General features: G+C 36.9%; 1 protein-coding gene across 7 annotated transcripts in view; it reads left to right on the top strand.

Moving 5' to 3' along the window:
- The window catches only part of LOC126884349 (neuropathy target esterase sws), a 1,280,173-nt gene that overhangs the window by 569,110 nt on the left and 691,816 nt on the right, over positions 1-19,247 (top strand). For all 7 annotated transcript variants that reach the window (XM_050650280.1, XM_050650276.1, XM_050650273.1 and 4 more), the window contains one exon: positions 11,609-11,773. In XM_050650280.1, the coding sequence (XP_050506237.1) occupies positions 11,609-11,773 (165 nt within the window). The remainder of the gene's footprint in view (positions 1-11,608; positions 11,774-19,247) is intronic.

The raw sequence follows: 19,247 nt of genomic DNA, 5'->3' as shown, positions 1-19,247 counted from the left end.
AGAACCAATTAATAATACATAAATAAAAAAGACCAAATAAGATTAATGACTAATTTTAGTTGAGTGGTGATTAGGGGGTTGCTTGCGAACACTTTTTCGCTGAAAAAAATTGACATTCTTTTCATTATCACGTCACTTAATTTTTGAGCTAGAGACTCTTTTTTTATTTCTGGAAATAGATATTTTTAAGTACTTTAAATTAGTTTAAACAAGTTGTCCTCGAAAAATGCACAGTTTTTCCGTCTTTTGACTTTAAAACTACCATATTTAGCATTTGACGAAAAAGAGCCAACATATAATAAAGTAGTAACTCGATTAGTATTGGTCTTACAGAAAATTTTAAAAAATGGTTTTGTTTATTTTTTCAAAAGGTATATCTTTGTTAGGTAAAGTTGTTTTGATAAAACGAAAATTTTTTGAGTTATTAGCAGAAAACTTATTAAAACATTGATTTTTACGATATAAAACTAACACTTTCGATAGCGAATAAATCGAAAACCATCAATTTTACCAAAAAAATGTATAGAAAGTTTTTTACTTAGAATGAACGTTTTTACCAACTTTTGCGATTAAAATATAATAAAAAATTTCCACCGCCGAGATGGGGTGGAAACCACCCCCATGGTAAGAGCGCCTTTCGGCATGATATAGATTTTAATCCTTGGACTGTCCACTACTTATTCTCAAGTTTTCAAACAAATCGATCCATTCTGTAAAAATTGCGAGGTTTTGTCCCATTTTAAGCTTCATTACTTGGACTAAAAGTCTTAGCCTATTACAGAAACAAGCAAAATTTTTCAAAAGTATCTTATTTAATAGACTCTTACTTTAATTGATTACATTTATTATAAGATACTAGTAAGGCTTTAAAAAAATTTAATCACTCCACAAATTGGGCTTTTACAGCCTATGTCACTTCTTATTTGGAAAAGATGTAATAAGAGGAATATTTGAGTAATTCAAACATTAAATCAAGAAATGTTTACAATGCATGAAATACCTTCGGGCAACTTTTCGCGTATCCTTTTCATAATTTCTTCTCGTAGAGTTGTCAGTAACGTGGAATAGTATTCACCCAGTTATTGTTCTACCATAAATCCCTTGTTTAATCTCAAAAACTAAAGCCAGAACTTTTCCAGCAGATTTTTGAACACGAAATTTTTTAGGCTTTGAAGAACCATTGCAAAAACAATTTTGCAAATTTGCAATTTTGCAATTTTGCAAACAATTTTGCAAAACAATTTTGACCATAAAGATGCATTTTGCAGAAATATTTCTCATGTTTAACTCAACGTGAACTGTATGATGAACGGGTTCATATGAAATATTAATTGCCTCAGATATTCAGTTTAGCATCATTCAACTGTCTGATAAAATCATGTTATGAACTGCATCTATATTTACGGGTATTTAGAACACTGCACCAGTTGATAAATTGACTTAATGAATGTCTCTTTCTGCACATAAAACGGGAACCAGCTTTTGTAGTGCTTGATTACGAAGACTCTTATGATCTTTGTCGAGTCGAATCAAGGTCTAAATTGGCGTAGAAATGAATAATAAATGGATTTAATTTTATAACAAACACTTTTTACAAACACTGTACAATAATAACGATTACGAATTTTCATTTACAACTTTTCTATGTCTTAGCGAATCATGTGTAAACGTGGACCGCATTCTGAGTGTCAAACTTGTACGTACTAATGATAAAATGAGAAATATGCCTAATAAACGTGAGATTGTCCAAACTATGGAGGTACGAGAGTAACAACAGAATTGTGAATCGAGACTACATTCTGAGTTGTACTAAACGCGACTGACTAACTCTGTGACTGGTTGGTAACTGTTAGTTCTGAACCGTATAAGAAGTCGGTTTCTTGTGGATTTTTACAACGAGGGGGAAAATCAATTAACTTTTAATGCGTGTCTAATTTAAATTATAAGCAAATAAAAACTTTTTAGTACGGTCGCAACATGAAAGGCCTTTTAGAGTTTTGTGGAACATAAAATTGCAATATAACGAACTGAACTGGCGCTTCTAATCCAAGCTATATTAATCCATATGTGGACTTAGAGACTTAGACCAATAAATTGTTTTTGTGAAGGTTGGAAACGTGTGAAAAACAAAAAATAACTGGGGATCGAGATTATAAGTTTGTTTTCAGAGCGTAAAGATTTCCAAGTCAAATGTTTACGACAGTCAACGGAAATACGGGGAACTCCGATGGACTAATAATCTAATGAATTTTCTTATATTTTTTTTTGGGGAGGTGAGAATCTTTAAAAGACCCTCTGGGAAGGTGTCCCAGGTGTGTCGGATTCAGTCCGGCACGCTTCACCGCGGGCCGAGGCCGCCTACCGACTAAACTCACCCCCTCTTTCTCCAGCCGACGGGTCTGGAACCGCACTTAGCGTGCATATCTGACCCGCCGACCTTACTCTTAACTCCCCTCCGGCACTCTTCGCGTGCATTCCATGAGTTTGGCGGCCTCCTAGCCTCCTCCCCGCAAGAGCTTCACGCTAGACCGGCCGGTGAAGCGACCGTCCAGCGCAACCCTCCCGCGGGTAGGGCGACCGGGATGCCCCCCCTCACGATGGAACTAGCAAAACAGAACCAGTTGGTAATTACGAGCAACGCCAAACATTCTTACTTTCATCAATTCATTCATTCAATACACACATTCATTAAAAATCTCAGACTTAAAACAAGGAGGCAGTTGGCGTAGGTTGGATGTAAAAGGTCCTCCCCCGCCAGCCGCCCCAGGACAGACACGGGTAGAACAAGGAAAACATAAATCAAAACAGAAACAAAATGAGAAACACAAGAGGTACTCAGCCTGAGTAGAAGGTAAAAGTCCCCTACAGAATGCCTCTTGAGACATGCACCACAGTTAAATAAGATTAGAATAAAAACGGTAAAATATTATATAAATAAAATTGATAAATAAATAAATAGATCGATAAAACATAATAAATAATATAAAATAAGGGCAGTCAGCGTAGTTTGGATGTAAAGGGTCCTCCCCCACTGACTGCCTTGCATGACACAAACACGTTAAAAAATGAATAAAAAAATAAATAATGACGATTGGTCATCCCGCTTGCAGACGCCTCTCTTTTTCCTCTTTGTGCTTGATTGTCTTGGTGACAAAAGCGATGATCAGGTCGAAGTCTCTCTTGCTGTCGATAGCTTTATCGATTTGCTCATGAGGCTCGCCTAGAGGGGATCCCAGTCCCAGCTGCAGCTCGGTACGCCCCGCGTGATATGCAGGGCACTCAAACAACATGCTGCGCGTCATCCACCACTCCACAGTCGGGACATAGATCGTCCCCGGTCTTCCCTATACGATAGGTAAATTTCCTAAACGATCCATGTCCCGTCAAGAATTGTGTGAAGTAATAGTTGACGCGCCGATGCCGGCAATCGTACCATCTCACCACATCCGGAATCAGGGATCTTGTCCAGGCTGCCTTCTCGACTTCGGCTGTCCATTCCCTCTGCCACATCTGTAGACTTCTCGTCCTTTCTTGTGGTCCTGAACCTATTGCCTCCTTGCCCCTTTAATACATTCGGACTCTTTCTCCGGCCAGGATGTGCACCGTACAGCACCAGCCACCACCTGTAAGGCAATGGTTGATACGGTTCTGTACGCGCTGCACACCCTGATCAGAGGTTTTCTCTGGGCCCTAAGAAGCATGTCTTTGTACTTCCTCATTCGAAGGACCTCGTGCCACACTGGGGCCCCGTATAAAACTATAGATAAGATTGATTGTAGCATCACCATTCTTTTCTGGGATCCTGGACCCCCTATATTTGGCATCATCTTGTTTAGTGTGGAGGTCCTTTTTTCTGCCTTCCGACATGCTTCCTGTTAGTCCTGTCGCCAGGGGGGTTACAACGGCCTTCTTAATTCAGATGGACTTACCCACGTTTTTTTTATGTATTTTGGCCCGTAGAACACGAATTTTTTGGGTAACAGTTGATCCGAATGTCGATAAGATTGTTATAAACAAAGAAGTTGAGGAATTACATAACAGCGATTTCTCGCAAAACAAAACATTTTTTTGTATTCTTTGGGTCATTTTAACTAAAAAATGTTAATACAAGTTTTTTCGTAGGACGCATAGTTTTCGAGATAAACGCGGTTAAACTTTCAAAAAATCAAAAAATTGCAATTTTTGAACCCGAATAACCTTTGAATAAAAAATAAAATAGCAATTCTGCTTACCGCCTTTAAAAGTTTGAGTCAAATTATATCTGTTTTGAATATTTGCATTGCAAATATTTATTTTTTGATAGTTAAAAAAAGCTATAAACACATAGTGTTTCCCGTGCCTAATACATGCGTTTTAATGCATGCTACGTAGAAATAGCCTCACTTGCACTTTTACCTCTTCTACCTACTCGTTCGATTTTAAATGAGAAATCATTGAAAACATCACTCAAGCACTAGGTGTTTATAGCTTTTTTTAACAATAAAATAATAAATTTTTATCAATACAAATAATTAAAACCGATATAATTTGACTTGAACTTTCAAATGCGGTAAGCAGAATTGCTATTTTATTTTTTAATCAAAAGCTATTCGGGTTCAAAAATTGCAATTTTTCGATTTTTTGAAAGTTCAACCGCGTTTATCTCGAAAACTATGCATCCTACGAAAAAATTTGTAGGAACATTTTTTGGTTAGAATGGCCCAGAAAATACAAAAAAATGTTTTGTTTTGCGAGAAATCGCTGTTATGTGATTCCTCAACTTCTTGGTTTATAACAATCTTATCGACATGCGGATCAACTGTTACCCAAAAAATTCGTGTTCTACAGGTCAAAATACATAAAAAAACTTGGGTAAGTCCATCTGAATACAGGAGGCCGTTGTACCCCCCCTGGCGACAGGACTATGTACGTGTTGTCCGAATGCAATCCTGTCGTCGAATATTATACCTAAGTATTTCACTGTCTTCTGGGGTCTTATTGCGGAGCCTTTGTATTCAAATATAATATCATTTCTTTTTCTCGGTCCCCTCAAGATTATGGCTTCCGTCTTCTCTACTGCTAACTTTAGGTCGTTTCTTTCTATCCAAGCCGCGGTCTTTCGTATGGCTCTATTAACTTTTTCTATTATTCCCCTATTCGTGTCGTCTTCGATTAGTAAAGCTAGATCGTCCGCGTATGCAATCGCTCTCACTCCTCTCTCCTTGTTTACTTCTAGTAGCCCATTATATAATATATTCCATAGTAAGGGTCCCAGGACTGACCCCTGGGGTACTCCCGCGGTCATCTCTTTCTTCTTTTTTTTTTCGATATGCATACGGTTCTGTCAGATAGGTAGTCCTTTATTATGTTGGACACATATTCTGGGGCCCATTCGACGATTCTGTCTACTATAAGGCCCCAGTTTGCCGAGTTAAAAGCATTTTTTATGTCCAACAGAACGAGGACCACCCACCTCCTCTTGCTTGTTTTTGCCGCGTCCCTTATCCAGGTCGCGGCGTCGACTGTCGATCTACCTTTACGAAACCCATACTGTTGATTTGATAACACTCTCTCATCTTCCAACATGCCTTCCAGCCTCTTCTTGATAAGTCCCTCATAGAACTTACCAAGGCAGTCCAGGAGGCATATTGGCCGATAAGAGGATGATGAGTCGGGGGGTTTCCCAGGCTTCAGGAGAAGAACTAGGTTCGCCTCCTTCAAGTCCCTGGGGAACTCTTGTTTCTGCAGTAGGTCGTTATATATTCTTCTGATCAAGCCTGGTTTCTCAGTGCTACTATCTTAATTGCCTCTGGTGGCAGCCCGTCGGGACCGGAAGCTTTCCCCGTCTTCATTTCCTGACCAGCGGTTCGTATTTCCTCTTCTGTAAACTCCTCTACCATTGTTGGAAAGATTTTTACAAAATTCTGGGTTTGCTTGTTCGGGAAGAGGAGTTCAGCTGATTCCATCCGCTGGTCCTCGTTAAGTTTATATGGGGCCATGATCTTCAACGTCTTCATGGTAATTTTATATGCGTCGCCCCATATATCGTCTTCCAATGCTTTTATCAGGGTCTGCCACTTCTCTTTTTTTTCCTGTCTTATTTTTTTATTTAGGGTTCTCTTTAGATCTTTGTATATTTCGTTCAGCTCGAGGTTGCCCTGGCTTCTCATGTAATTCCTACGAGCTCTGAGGCATCTCTCCCGTAGACCTTCTATCTCATCCGTCCACCAGTAGGGGGATTTTTTATTTTCCTTTCTCTTCACGGTGGCCAACTTTGCAGCGTTTTCTAGTGCTCTTCTCAATTGGCCAAGGTCAGAAATCTCTTCCTCATTGATCTTTCTGACCTCCGATAGGTACGTGGTTTTATTGAAATAGATTTCCGTGTGACTTATCGACCGCCTTACTCCCCCTTTTACCTTTATTTCATATTTTATGTAACGGTGGTAGGTGAATAATTGATCGTCGAGGACATCCCACTCGTGTACTCTTCTGGATAACCCCTCACTCGCGAACGTGACATCAATGTGTGTTTGGCTGGCCCCCCTCACGAAGGTTGGTTTATATTGTTTAATACTTGGAGGCCAGCCTGGGCTATCCATTCATTCCACAGGTCCCCCTTTTTGTCATTTATGGGGAACCCCATAACCTGGATTTCGCATTTATGTCCCCGGCGATCAGAATTTCTTTTTCATTCGTGGCGGCGTTCATTATTTCGTCTACAATGGCTTTGTATCTCAACATAGGGATGTTGGGAGATATGTAACATGCCAGGAGGCAGAAATCCCTCAACCTAATAAGGATATGGTTTCCCCCCCTGACGATGCTCCGCACCCCCACATCCCCGTTTTTAATGAGCACCGCCACGTTTTTTCCGTCATCCTGGACCCAACCACCGCCTGAGGTAATCTTCTTGTTTGGTTCTGGGACGATGAGCAGGTCTGTTTCTAGCTTGCAGGCTTTTGCGTGGACAAGGTCGTGCGCACGGCGCGCTCTGCCCACGTTCACCTGCAATATCCGTATACCAGGTTGATCCTTGAGGTCCGTTTTGGTTCAGTTCCCTGAGGTCGTTAGTGCGTCGGATTCGCGTCTCGTCAATAAATTAAAACACCTAAGAACTAAAATAAATAAATAAATAAGTGTAGATAAAATAGATAAATAGAGTAAATAAATAAAATTTGTATAAATATAAATAAAATAGATAGGGTTTGTATAAATAAAATTTTTCGTTAAATAAAAATAAAGAAATATAAATACATTATTAATATAAATAAATAAAAGTGCATTAGGTCTATTTTTTCTCGTAGATGTTTCAAACGAAACCCTGCGAGAGATGGTCTCCTGTGCCACAGGTGGACTGTATATGGGCCCACCCCCGTTCTCCAGGAGACCATCTCTCACCTTTTCGCTTTTTTTCTTCTTTTTTTTTTACGAATTTCTTAGAGTCTTTCCCCCTCTGCCATATACACACGCCCTATAGGCTGGGCATGTCATGCGATCCATGCGGTGCCCTTCTTCTTTACACGTCAGGCAGTAAGCAGTGCCGCTACACTGCACCGCCGTGTGACCGCTGTTAAAGCAGTTGTAGCAGCACGGTACCCTGCTTTCACCCTTACATTCATATGTATTGTGCCCATATAAGAGGCATTTGTAGCATCTTACGGGCGTATGCTTTTCCATGATCGGGCATACCACCCAGCCTATACAGATTGTGCTATACTTCCTCAGTTCCTCGGCTTTTGTTGGGCGTACGGCTATAGTAGCCACCTGTTCCCCGTGCCTATTAGTTCTTAGCGTTTTTATATCCACTTCTTCTGTAGGGATACCTGTGTAGGCTTTTATGGCGTTATGTAATATCTTCTCGGTTACTCCAGGGTCCAACTTCGTTATCGTAAAATAATTTTCTTTTTTTCGTATGGCCATGTTCATACCAGACATCCTTGTATCCATTTCTTTTTTTAATTTTTCCGCGGCTCCCCTCCCTTTTAATTTAACGAGGATATCTCCCCCTTCGGTTTTTTTTAATCTGTCGACTTTTACTCCTATCTTCCCGATATCGATCTTTTTATTCATTTCTTTAAGCACGTCCGTGTATGTTTTTCCTCCCGTTTTAATTAGGAGGGCTTCCTCTTGTTCGTTTCTCACCTCTCTATCCATTTCTTTTCCTCTTACTATAATTTCCCAGTTAATATTCTCCCCCCGACCCACAAATTCTAATGACTTCCGCACATTGTCTTTATTAATTTCATTATTGACGAATACTCTAACCGTTTTCGGTTGCTTCTCCCTTTCTTTTTTCTGCTTGATGGCCTTCTCGGCCATCTCATACATCCCGTGTCTCTTTATTTTTGCGACGTATGTATACCACTTTTTTTTGACTAGCCATAGAACTTCTCTTAGCATTCTCGATGTACTCGATGTCCCCCTCTTTGCATCCCTCTATGAGTTCAAAGACTTCCTCCCTATATGTTCTTATTACACTTTCTATCCCCCCCTCTGTTATTTCGTTTTTCGTTATTATTAAGCATTCTTTCTTTTCTACCGTTTCCTGTAGTCCACCTTGTTCCCACTTCGTTTTTTCAAAGACCTTTTCTTCCCATTTCTTTTTGTAGATTTGGCTAAAGACGTTTGAGTCTCCCCCTTTGTTTAGGATCCCTATTATTTTTTCTGTCTCCTTTCTCGGCCTGTCTTGTTCTACCTTTAATTGACATTGCTCGCATTTTATCTCTTCTTCCTCTCCTTTTGACACTTGGATATGGCTGGTTTTATTTTGAATCGTGTTTATTTCCCCCAGTAGCTTCTTCATTCTAATCCTCTCTTGTTCTATGGATCCATCCGTGTTTAGGATATCGAGCATCTCCCTTATCTTCCTCTGGACCCTGTCTTTATCCGTTTCTTCAGAGTATTTCTTACTCTCTTCTAATTTCTCCTTCTTAAATTTCTCATTAATCTCCAGACTATCCCCTTTTCTTTTTTTTTACTTGTTGCATTTCGATTCTTTCCCCCTCATCGAACAGGAAAGTTGCCAGGATGCTTTCTTCTATATCCTGCCATCCTGCTTCCCCTTGGCTTTCTTTTTTTCCTTCGGCTTCTGCTTCTGCATTCTCTACAATTTCTGCCGAGGAACCTTCCTCTCTTTTGCCTCCATCTTCTTTTTCTTCTTCTTCTTCCCTATGTTATTTATCCTAGAATCTCCTCCCCTACAAGTGTCGAGTGTTTTTGGGCACCCGATCTGTTCATTTTTGGCTGCTGACTATGCCAATTCAATAGTTCCAATTCGAATTTTCTCTGCTCTTCTTCGTCTACTTTGCCGTCTAGCGGCTGTTCTTCCCTATTCACATTTTTACCCGTAGCGTTATCCTTGTTCGTTTGCGTTTGGTCGTCTTCGTCTTCCCTTTTTGCTTTCTTTGTTTGATTTGGATTCATATGAATTCCCACGAGTCGGGACGTGCTATTCGTCCGACGCAGCATTGCGCCCTTACCGCGTTAAGGCTGTATTACTTCGGGAGGTCGCCAGGTATCCCGAAGGGATCGTTTATGATGCTCTAACCCTCGCATCTCTCATATCTTTGGCACGATGCCTTCCACCGTGATAATGGGGATTTTTTATTGAGGTTTACTTCTCTAGGCTTTTTATCACGGTTGCCTCCGGACGCAGTGGCAGTCTGTATTCACAGACTACCTGGAGTTTCCGCGTAACTGCTGCCTCCCCTGTTACGCGGGATTTGGAATGGATGTGTGGTGGGAAAGGTACATTGGTGGGGTAAGACATGGCGGCTACTCGCATTGGGTATATCGAAAAAGTTTTCGAACAAAAACTTGTAATCGGAGTTCGACTACGGAGCCCCCCGCACAGTGCTTTGGGGCCCCCCTATCGACCTCCGGCCACAATGCTGACGTGGGCGAGATTAAATTGAGGGATTAGAGTAGCCGTAGGGAAGTTCGAGGGTAAAATAGAACTGCTGAAGGCGAAGGCGTCGCAATTGCTCGCCTCAGTTGCGCCGCCTTTTAGCGTCCAGCGGCGGTGTCCGGCGCCCACCCGGTGCACAGTCGCTGGACGCTGGGACTGTTCTTGGTTTCACCGGTCGTGCTCCCCTCACAATTTTAGGGACCACGACCCGTTACTCGGCCCTCCCACCGCCGTCGAGGTAAAAATACAGCCTCAGGGAGAGAATTTTCTTATATTGGAGTTAATTGGAAGCTGCAAAGGGCAGATAGCCGAACATGTGTATAAATAGGGTTACCATAATTTATTAAGGCTAAATCCGGACAGGGGTAGTCCAAGGGGTTGTAGAAAATGTAAAATGTGAATTTGACTGTGTTGCTACCTCTACACTGTACATATATGCGAAATGCATATAGCATAATTAAAAGTACAGCTGTTTCGCTACAATATGCAACTAACATCTAAATACTCTGCCAGTTTAAAATACATATACACCTATGTTTTAACATCCCTTAGACCTAGAAACTAATATTACAGAACTAGGTGCTGCGCAGAATGAAATTTCCCACCGTTGGGTCAAGTGTTTTCCATTTTTTAGTAACGAAAAAAAATCCGGACTTTTTTCATATCCGGACGCCAATCCGGATATGTCTTTCAAATCCGGACGTATGGTAACCCTATGTATAAAGTAGTAGAAGATGCGATAAATTATATTAAGATTGTATAAGTAAAGAAATATTCTTATCGGTATGTTGTAAAGTTGTAACAACGGGGGTAACACAGAAACTGGTTTTTTCGTTTGGTGTACGTCTTCAATGAAAAATTTACCCTTTTTGCCATGTATTATTGCGCAATTCTAGGTTGACATTTTGACGTGAAACTTTGCACCAACGCTTCTAATAAGTTAATCTTCATTCAATTTACTATTTTTTGGAAATGAGCCACAATTTTACTTTAAAATAAGTTTGTTTTGATGTTTTGATTGACAGTTCGGAAATCATTCTCAAAGTACAAAACATTAATAAATTAAACAAATTTCGTTTTTGTTAACTACTCGTCAAAAATTTTCATATTTTATTTAAATTTTTACCAAGTAACAAAAACAAAATTTGTTTAATTTATTAATGTTTTGTATATTGAAAAATGTTTCCCAAGTGGAAATCCAAACGTCAAAATAAACGTATTTTAAGTAAAATTGTGGCTTATTCCTTATTCCCAATAAAAATAGTAACTTGCATTAATATGCAACAAGAAAATAGCTTCAGTACAACATTAATAATCATTGTGGTGATAAGTTTATATTTTCTTTAACTGTGTTGTCGGTCTAGGTTAACTAGGTATCAATACATTTCTTATGGAGATATTGATTTATGATGGCATAGTTTTTAATTATTAAGAATATTTAGAAAAAAAGTTTAATAAATTTGAGATTTATTTTTTATTTAAACTTGATAGTAATTCATTATAGCTCTTTTTTTCGTTGCATATTTTTATCATCTATTTCTAACAGAAGAATCAATAATAACCTTACATTTTTATTTATCATAATTTTCTACATTCTTCGGGATATCAAGAATGTGGGGACTCCTTGCGAAAATGACGTAAATTCGATAATGTTTAACGGATTTATGAGAAAAAAATCAGTATGTACACTGCTAATCTTATTAATCAAATTATTGGTTTAAGGTACTTGGAAGAAGCCGGCATTGAATATACATGACACTAATTCTCCTGCCGTGGATACTAGGCCATCGTCAGTTAATTTTTCGACGGTAGCTATCGTTGCTGCTTCAGATGATGTACCTTTGACTGCCTTTACTTACGAGCTCAATCACTGTTTAAGTGCCATTGGTAAGTATACTCGGTTCGTTGACCACAGTCCAAATTGTCTAGTAATCTTAATAATTATTTTTTGCTACGTTGGTTAAATTTTTATCGAATGGTATTGCATGGAAATTACTATACAATCAAGCATAATTGCTCATAGTCAATATTTACAATTTCATTTAATGAACAAGCAAAGAGAATACAAAAGATAGAATAATCTAAAAAAACCGAGACAAAGCAGAAACGATACAGTGTTGATTGTGGATTCCGACTTGGGTCTACAACGACACATCGACAGGAACAACTTGATCTGTGAGCAGTTTGGTATGAAAATAAACATAAAAAAACCAAAGTGATGTCAATTCGAAAAAACCAAAATGTACCTCAACCTTGAACAATAAATGGGCCCATTTTAGAACAGGTCAACAAGTTCAAGTACCTGAGATGTTAACAGCCTAAATTCTGATCTAGAAATAAGACCGAGAATAGAAGAGGTCAGAAAATCTTCCGTAAAAATCAATTCTATGTAATTCTCGACTAAGATTCGAAACTCGACTACATTTATCAAAATGTTACGTCTCGTCTACTTTTCTCTATGCAGTTGAAACGTGGACCCTTATAACATCAACAGTAAATAAATTGGAGACCTTTGAAATGTGAATCTTCCCGACAACCCTTAAGATTTGATGGATGTCGCATACCTCTAGTGCCTTGAAGTGCTGCATGTAATAGTAATGAGAACTTTTCAACACAGTGAAAGTTAGAAAAACATACTTAGACCACATACAAATAATAAGTACCAATATGCTCAACTCATAGTAAAAGGAAAGATCGAGGGAAAGGGTTGACTAGGTAGAAAAAGACTATTGTGGCTAACAAACATCCGACAATGCACAAGGCTAAATTTCGTATAGCCAACAAATCAGAACGGCTAAAGACAGAGAAGACTTGTAGTAGACAACCTCCATTGAGGGAAACGCATTTTAAGAAGGAAGAAAATATTGAAACAAAAAAATATGCAGATGTAGTTTATTATTAAAATAACATTGCATCAATTAAAACAAGTTTATGTTTGAAATTTAATAGTCCTTTATAAATAAGTAATTACAAATGGAAAGTGTTTAAGAGTAAACAGTAGCGATCAACAGGTAGCAACAAAATATAACTTCGGAAGATAGTATCATAAACTTTGGCAACAGTGGTAATCTTTGACATTATCTAAGATTAATATTTTGACAATATCATAGTCGCGCTAAATGGAAGTAATAGAAAACGATTTTATTATTAATAAATAGATATTTATAAAAATAAACCAAAATGGGTGAAAATTTTATGTTAACATAGGTATTTAGAAAGGTATTTGCATGAAATATCTAATAATAAAACAATAATAAATAATCATTTTTTGTTGTGAAGCGAAACAAATTTCGATTTTCGCATAATTTTGGCACGGTTTTTAATCGACTTTTTCTTGGAAGGTTTCACTTTATTCTTCGTTTGATTTACTTTTTCCATTTTGTTAAAATATTGATAATATTTTTAGAATAAACAATCCTCCTAAAACTTTATATAATCGCATTAGAATTCGAAATATTTTTATGTTAAATATACTTACCTACCTACATATAACTAAAACTCACCATTTACAACAATCTATTCTTTCAAAGAGGCCAACAACTTATACAACAACAACAACAAATATATAATAAATTAACTATCAATAAACACTACTTTCCTATGAAACAACAAAAACGAATTCTTAAATTAACACACTACTGCACTGAACAGATATCGATAAAGATGGCAGAACAGATTAGAGAAAATCTGACACAGGTTTATCAAAATGACAGTGATAATTTTTCTATGTTGCCTAATTAGCTATTTAGTTATAATAAGTTCGATTTCTTGTTAGAAATAAAAAATTTAGTAGTTCCAAGATTACACAAAATCTAGGCATGGGATAAAAAAGTTTATTTGAAGAAAGTTTTTTTTTCTTCTTAATGGCGGTACAGGCTCCTTTTTTCAATATTTTATTTAGTTATAGAGTAATTTCCACGTACAAACATATTTCTGAAATTGGGCTCTGTACCGACATTCTTTATTATATTACGAATATGTGTGCCAAATATCTCGACAAAATATTCAAAATTAGAGCCGCAATCTTGGAACGCGTTTGTTGCTACCTGTTGATCGCTACTGTAGCCTCTTAATGAAAATTAATGAGTATAAACTCCCATTATTGATGATTATTCGTCTTTTTTTGATGAAAGAACTCTGCAAGTTTATTTGATCTTTAAATACTGAGGGGTAAGAATTTTTGTGGTGTATTTCTCCGCCAATGAATCTGTCAAAACATTCTCAAGATGAGCGAACCGACTATATTAAAACTTTTCTTGCTTCTTCTTCTTCTTGTGCCGTCTTCTTTGGTTGGCGGCCAGATGGTTGGGTTGGTTGGTTGGTTGTAGCTTTGGAACCTGCTCCATGAAAGATTTCTGCGGATGAGTGGTCAAACCATCTCGTCAAGTTTTTCAGCCCACGAGTTCTGGAGTCTTCCTACTGATCTTTTGCCCTGTACTTTACCTTCCAATATAATTTGAAGTAATTCATATCTTTCACCTCTCAACATATGACCCAAGTATTGTATTTTCCTTTCTTTTATTATTCTTAGTAATTCTTTTTGTTGTTTACTCATGCGCCGAAGTACCTCATTGTTAATAACTTTTTGTACCCATGTAATTCCCACCATCTGTATGTATATATATATATATGTTACTGGCCAAACCCGATTTCAGGACAAACTAGTTTGGCCTAGGCCAAACTAGTTGGTCCTAAACGCCTTAGGATAAACTAGTTTGGGCTAGGCCAAACTAGTTTGTCCTAAACGCGATATGATAAACTAGTTTACCCTAGGCCAAACTAGTTTATCCTGATATTAATATGAATACTTGAAACCTCTATACTCTGGGTATAGAGATTTTAAAGAAGAAGAACTGATGAAATATGGGGAAAATAAATGAGAAGAGATTTAAGACAAAAAGAAGAGGGGCGTAGCTCAGAAGGACAAATTAAATGGGCAGAGAGACACTAAATCTCAAGTGGGTATTCGGGCTAGCTTCTATACAGCGAATATATTGGCTTTAGAGATATAAAAAAAGGTTTGATAATGAAATGATAGTAGCTAGGAAGAAAATGAGACCTGTTAATACAAAAACTTAATACAGCTAGGTAAGACGACTGGAGATAAATCGAGACAAAAGGGACGATAAAGAGAGAAGAAAATGGGCGCCAACTCTGACAGCTCAACTTCTGGGACACAATATTTGAAAGCTCACTCTACATAACTGTAGCGAAAAAGAAAAAAACTAAGTTTTGGGCCCAGAATTTGAACAGCTCGAGATTTTTGAAGTAACGAACAACAGGAACTAAATGACACTGGTTACGACTACCTGAAATACAAAATACTAATCTTGTCTTGCTATTTTATATACTAGTGATACAGACTGAAATAAAACACCAACCTTAATGCATACAAATATATTAATAATAAATATGTTATATATATTACAAGTTACATATAACTCTCTAAACACAATAACAGTGGTAGTGGTGGTGTAACGGTCAAACAGGACCCAAAAGCCACTAACATGCAATTAACCACCACACACTGCGCTAGGTAAAGGTATTAGTAGAAAATCAAAATCAAAAGTCCGTTGGAATAGCAAAAAGGTCTATATAAATGAGCTGGTCAGTGACTCTTTATGTATTATACAAAAAAAACCTACTAGACGTATTCCCTATTTAAAATCCGCGACAAAATTTTACAACCCGAGTCCCTATTAAATTTTAAGATACAATTATTTATGATTATTAAACAAGACCTGATTTTATTTATTTGAACTAACTACTACTTATACTAAATCAAAGAGAAAAAAAAACAACGACCTAAAACCCTATCTCTCACGAAAATATATGTACTCTTCCTGATCGTATGCATACGAAAAGTTTACACTGTAGCAAATATATCTTACCCAAAAGTAAATAAAAGGTTAACAAACTTATCTTATCACAGCCCCTATTAAGAAGTTGAAGTCCAGATAGGAATGAATTTCCTCTTGGCACAATAAAGCTGGTAGGATGCTGTGGTGAATAAGTCCATCTGTAAGGTCCTGGGTGAAGATGCTGGTTGTAGTAAAATCAGGTATGGCGTATTATCCAACAAAAACAGCCCACTCTAGAGATAAACCATCACAGAGTGGCTAGCAATCTAACTGGTACACAATTAACGTGATAGAGTCACGTTACGTGACTAAATAACTAAGTGACTATGTTACTATGTAACTAAGTGACGGAATCTAAAATAAAGTTTATCAAATTAGTTATTATGTATTTCAATAACAGTAGCAGTACATATTGAACAGGCCCAAACAAAAACATCAAATACTAGGTAGGTTAGGTATCCATATGTCATGTCAAAATTTCTGAAGTTTACTTCAATTCAGACATGACAGGGACGTGCGCATTAGATGGGCGTGACAGAACGCTGTATAGACACCGAAAAACCCGAAGGCACAGTCGACTCGGCGGGAAGAGTTCGCGCATCTGGTTTGCGCACGGCCGGCGGCCATTTTTTCGGTCCACAGGTCCGCTGCTGACACGATCAATTTGTGATTGTTGTTGTCAGATCACGCTTGTTTCGGGGTTACTTTGATTTTGTGTTGTTCTGTTCGGTGATTTTGTTTTTGTGCATTGCGCAATAATAATTATGGATATGGACAAAAAGAAAGGCAGTTCGAATTCAATCTGTGCAGCGATCAACTGTAAAAACACGGTATCAAATTGCAGCTATAGTTTTTTTCGTTTTCCAAAAGACGAATCAAGGTAAGCATTTTTAAATTCACAATGTTTTTATTGTATGTACTTAAATGGGTAGGTACTTGAAAATTTGGTGTTAACTATGAAACTTTACCTAATCAACTATTTTCAAAGGGAAATAAGCCACAATTTTACCAAAAAAATATTTTATTAACGTTTCAGTAACGTTTATCACTACTTATTTAATTCCTCATTGAGTACTTGCATCTTTCCTGATTTTTGTAAAACTAGTTATTTAACACCAATTTTCAAGTCTGGTAATAAAAATAATATTGAAAATTATCGAGCTATGTATAACATATTTGAGTGGCCTCATATCAAAGACGGACATCTGTCATTGGAGAAACATTGAGATAAATGGGTTTTTTATACAATGTAAATCTCACTTCCTATAGTTTTAGTTGATTTGTTGATTTCGCAGTCATGTGATCACAATACAGCATTCTCATTGGGCTGTTGGGGAGATGTCTGTTTTTGAAATAAACCTTCATAACAGGAGTCCGTTTTTGAAACAAACATTCAACTTTGAAGCTAAAAATAACGTATTTGCATCCGTATTTGAAGGAACTATGATAACCGTTGAAAAGAACAGGAGCAATTCTATGAGAAACCACTACTAACTAAATTTTTATTTTTTTTTATACATGTCCGTCTTTGATATGAGGCCACTTATTTATATATTTTGAAAACTATACCTATTTTGATGTTATGACATTCAGGTAAAGAACATATTCTAACTATACGCTAAATTATACTTCACTTTGTATAACGTATTTATAGTAGGAAATACACCTCTACATACTCCTCTGTTACGTTACGGTATAAACTATTAGATCGTTTTTAATTATCAATTCATAATTTATTTATTTATTTGCTGTAGATTTTTAACGATTTTTGAAAGTGCGAAAATAACAGTTTTAAACTCAAGTACCTACTGTGTTTCTGTTCTGTCAACCTTAGTGACCACCCATCTATTTACCTATAGCGGCTGTTCAAGAATTAAGTAAGCATTCCTAGCCAACAAAATAACGTTTACAAAACGTTGAAAAGACGCCATAATTGTCATCAAACCACGTCAGTTTATCACGTTTTTTCGACGTCGAAAGTCACGTGAATTTGTTCCACCATAATTGATGTCATTTTTATCACATTTTAAATACGTGATATCAAAAACGTAGTTTTTAGGTCGTTTTTTAGATTTATTTTATAGTTTTAAAAATACACAATAATGTATTTAATAATGTATTGGTATTGCAATTTTTCCATTTAACTGTTTTAAATTTAATGAAACAACATATAAACTAATAAATAATTTATTAATATATCCAGCATAATATCTTAATGATTTAAAGCTGCCAAAAAGACACACGATGGATTGAAAACTTGTACTGGTATCAGAGAGCACAATTAAAAATATATTTTTTTAATTAAAATTATATGTTTAAAATAAATACATTTTATTTGTTACACTTATTTGAAAAATCAAGACCGGTGCTGCAACATCTATTTAAGCAAAGCCGGATCTGACCACTTGGACCGATAAAATGGCGCAAGGTCACAGAATCTGTCTGACAGCTAAACAATGAAATTTATTGAAGTGCACCTTCGGGTTGTTCGATGGTATAGATACTCGTTAAAACTTTTTATAGTGTTAACTCATAAAAAAAATATGAAAGAAAAACCTAATGATCGGTATAAAATACATTGGAATTTACGTTTGACACTAAAAAAACTATGGCCTTGACTGAATGTTCCTTTGCAAATGAGAATGAATTATTAATTCATTATTCATTATTATACTATGAATTATATATAAACTTATGTGGTAACTTAATCTAACGAAAGATCTAACTACAATGATGCATTGGATTTCACAACGAAGGAACGAGAGATAAATGTACTATGTACTTACTGAAACAAGGCAGGCACGCCGGAATATCCACTTCTGTTATGCGAAGAAGTCCAAAGAGATGTTTATTTTTTTGTAAATCCCGTCACCTAAAAATGAGAATAACCTCACTAGCGGCGCGGCGTCTGCCCTTCGAGCGAGCCGTTTCCTGACCAACTGCCGTTCAATGTTTTCCGAAATCGATTCGTGTCGATCCGATAGAATCATGCGCGGTGTTTTCCTCTTGCTTCGCTGCGAAAGTAGGCACCTGGGCGATTAAATAGGCGTCTACAAAGAATTTTCTAGAGGGGTATTTTTAATGAAATTTTAATTAAATTAATTTAATTAGTAGCGTGATCGCTACATACTGCAGAATCAACTAGTACGGCCTAGGATAAATATTATATTATACATTCAAAGCCAAAATAAATAGATAAACTGAATAAAATACCTACTCTGTAATTTGAAAATATGTAATCATTTTTATTAAAACGGTAATGAGTCGTTGTTCAAACTAATGGACAATTATTAATACAATCACAATAAAAAACAATCAGTGTTTTTTATAGAAACAATAATTATACCTCAATTATAAAAATTATTATTTCTTTTTCCATGGAGTGCTTTGGTGACACTTAGAATCGCGGTGTATCATTACCTTCTTGCACTTGCATTTTAAAGCCTTAGTTTACTTCTGCTACCTCTAAAATAGTTTGATGGCAAAAATATCTAATTCTG

This window comes from Diabrotica virgifera, chromosome 5, assembly GCF_917563875.1.
Source record: "Diabrotica virgifera virgifera chromosome 5, PGI_DIABVI_V3a".
NCBI classification, from domain to species: Eukaryota; Metazoa; Arthropoda; class Insecta; order Coleoptera; family Chrysomelidae; genus Diabrotica; species Diabrotica virgifera.
The sequence above is the reverse complement of the archived record's forward strand: the minus strand, read 5'-3'. Positions and strand labels throughout refer to the sequence as shown.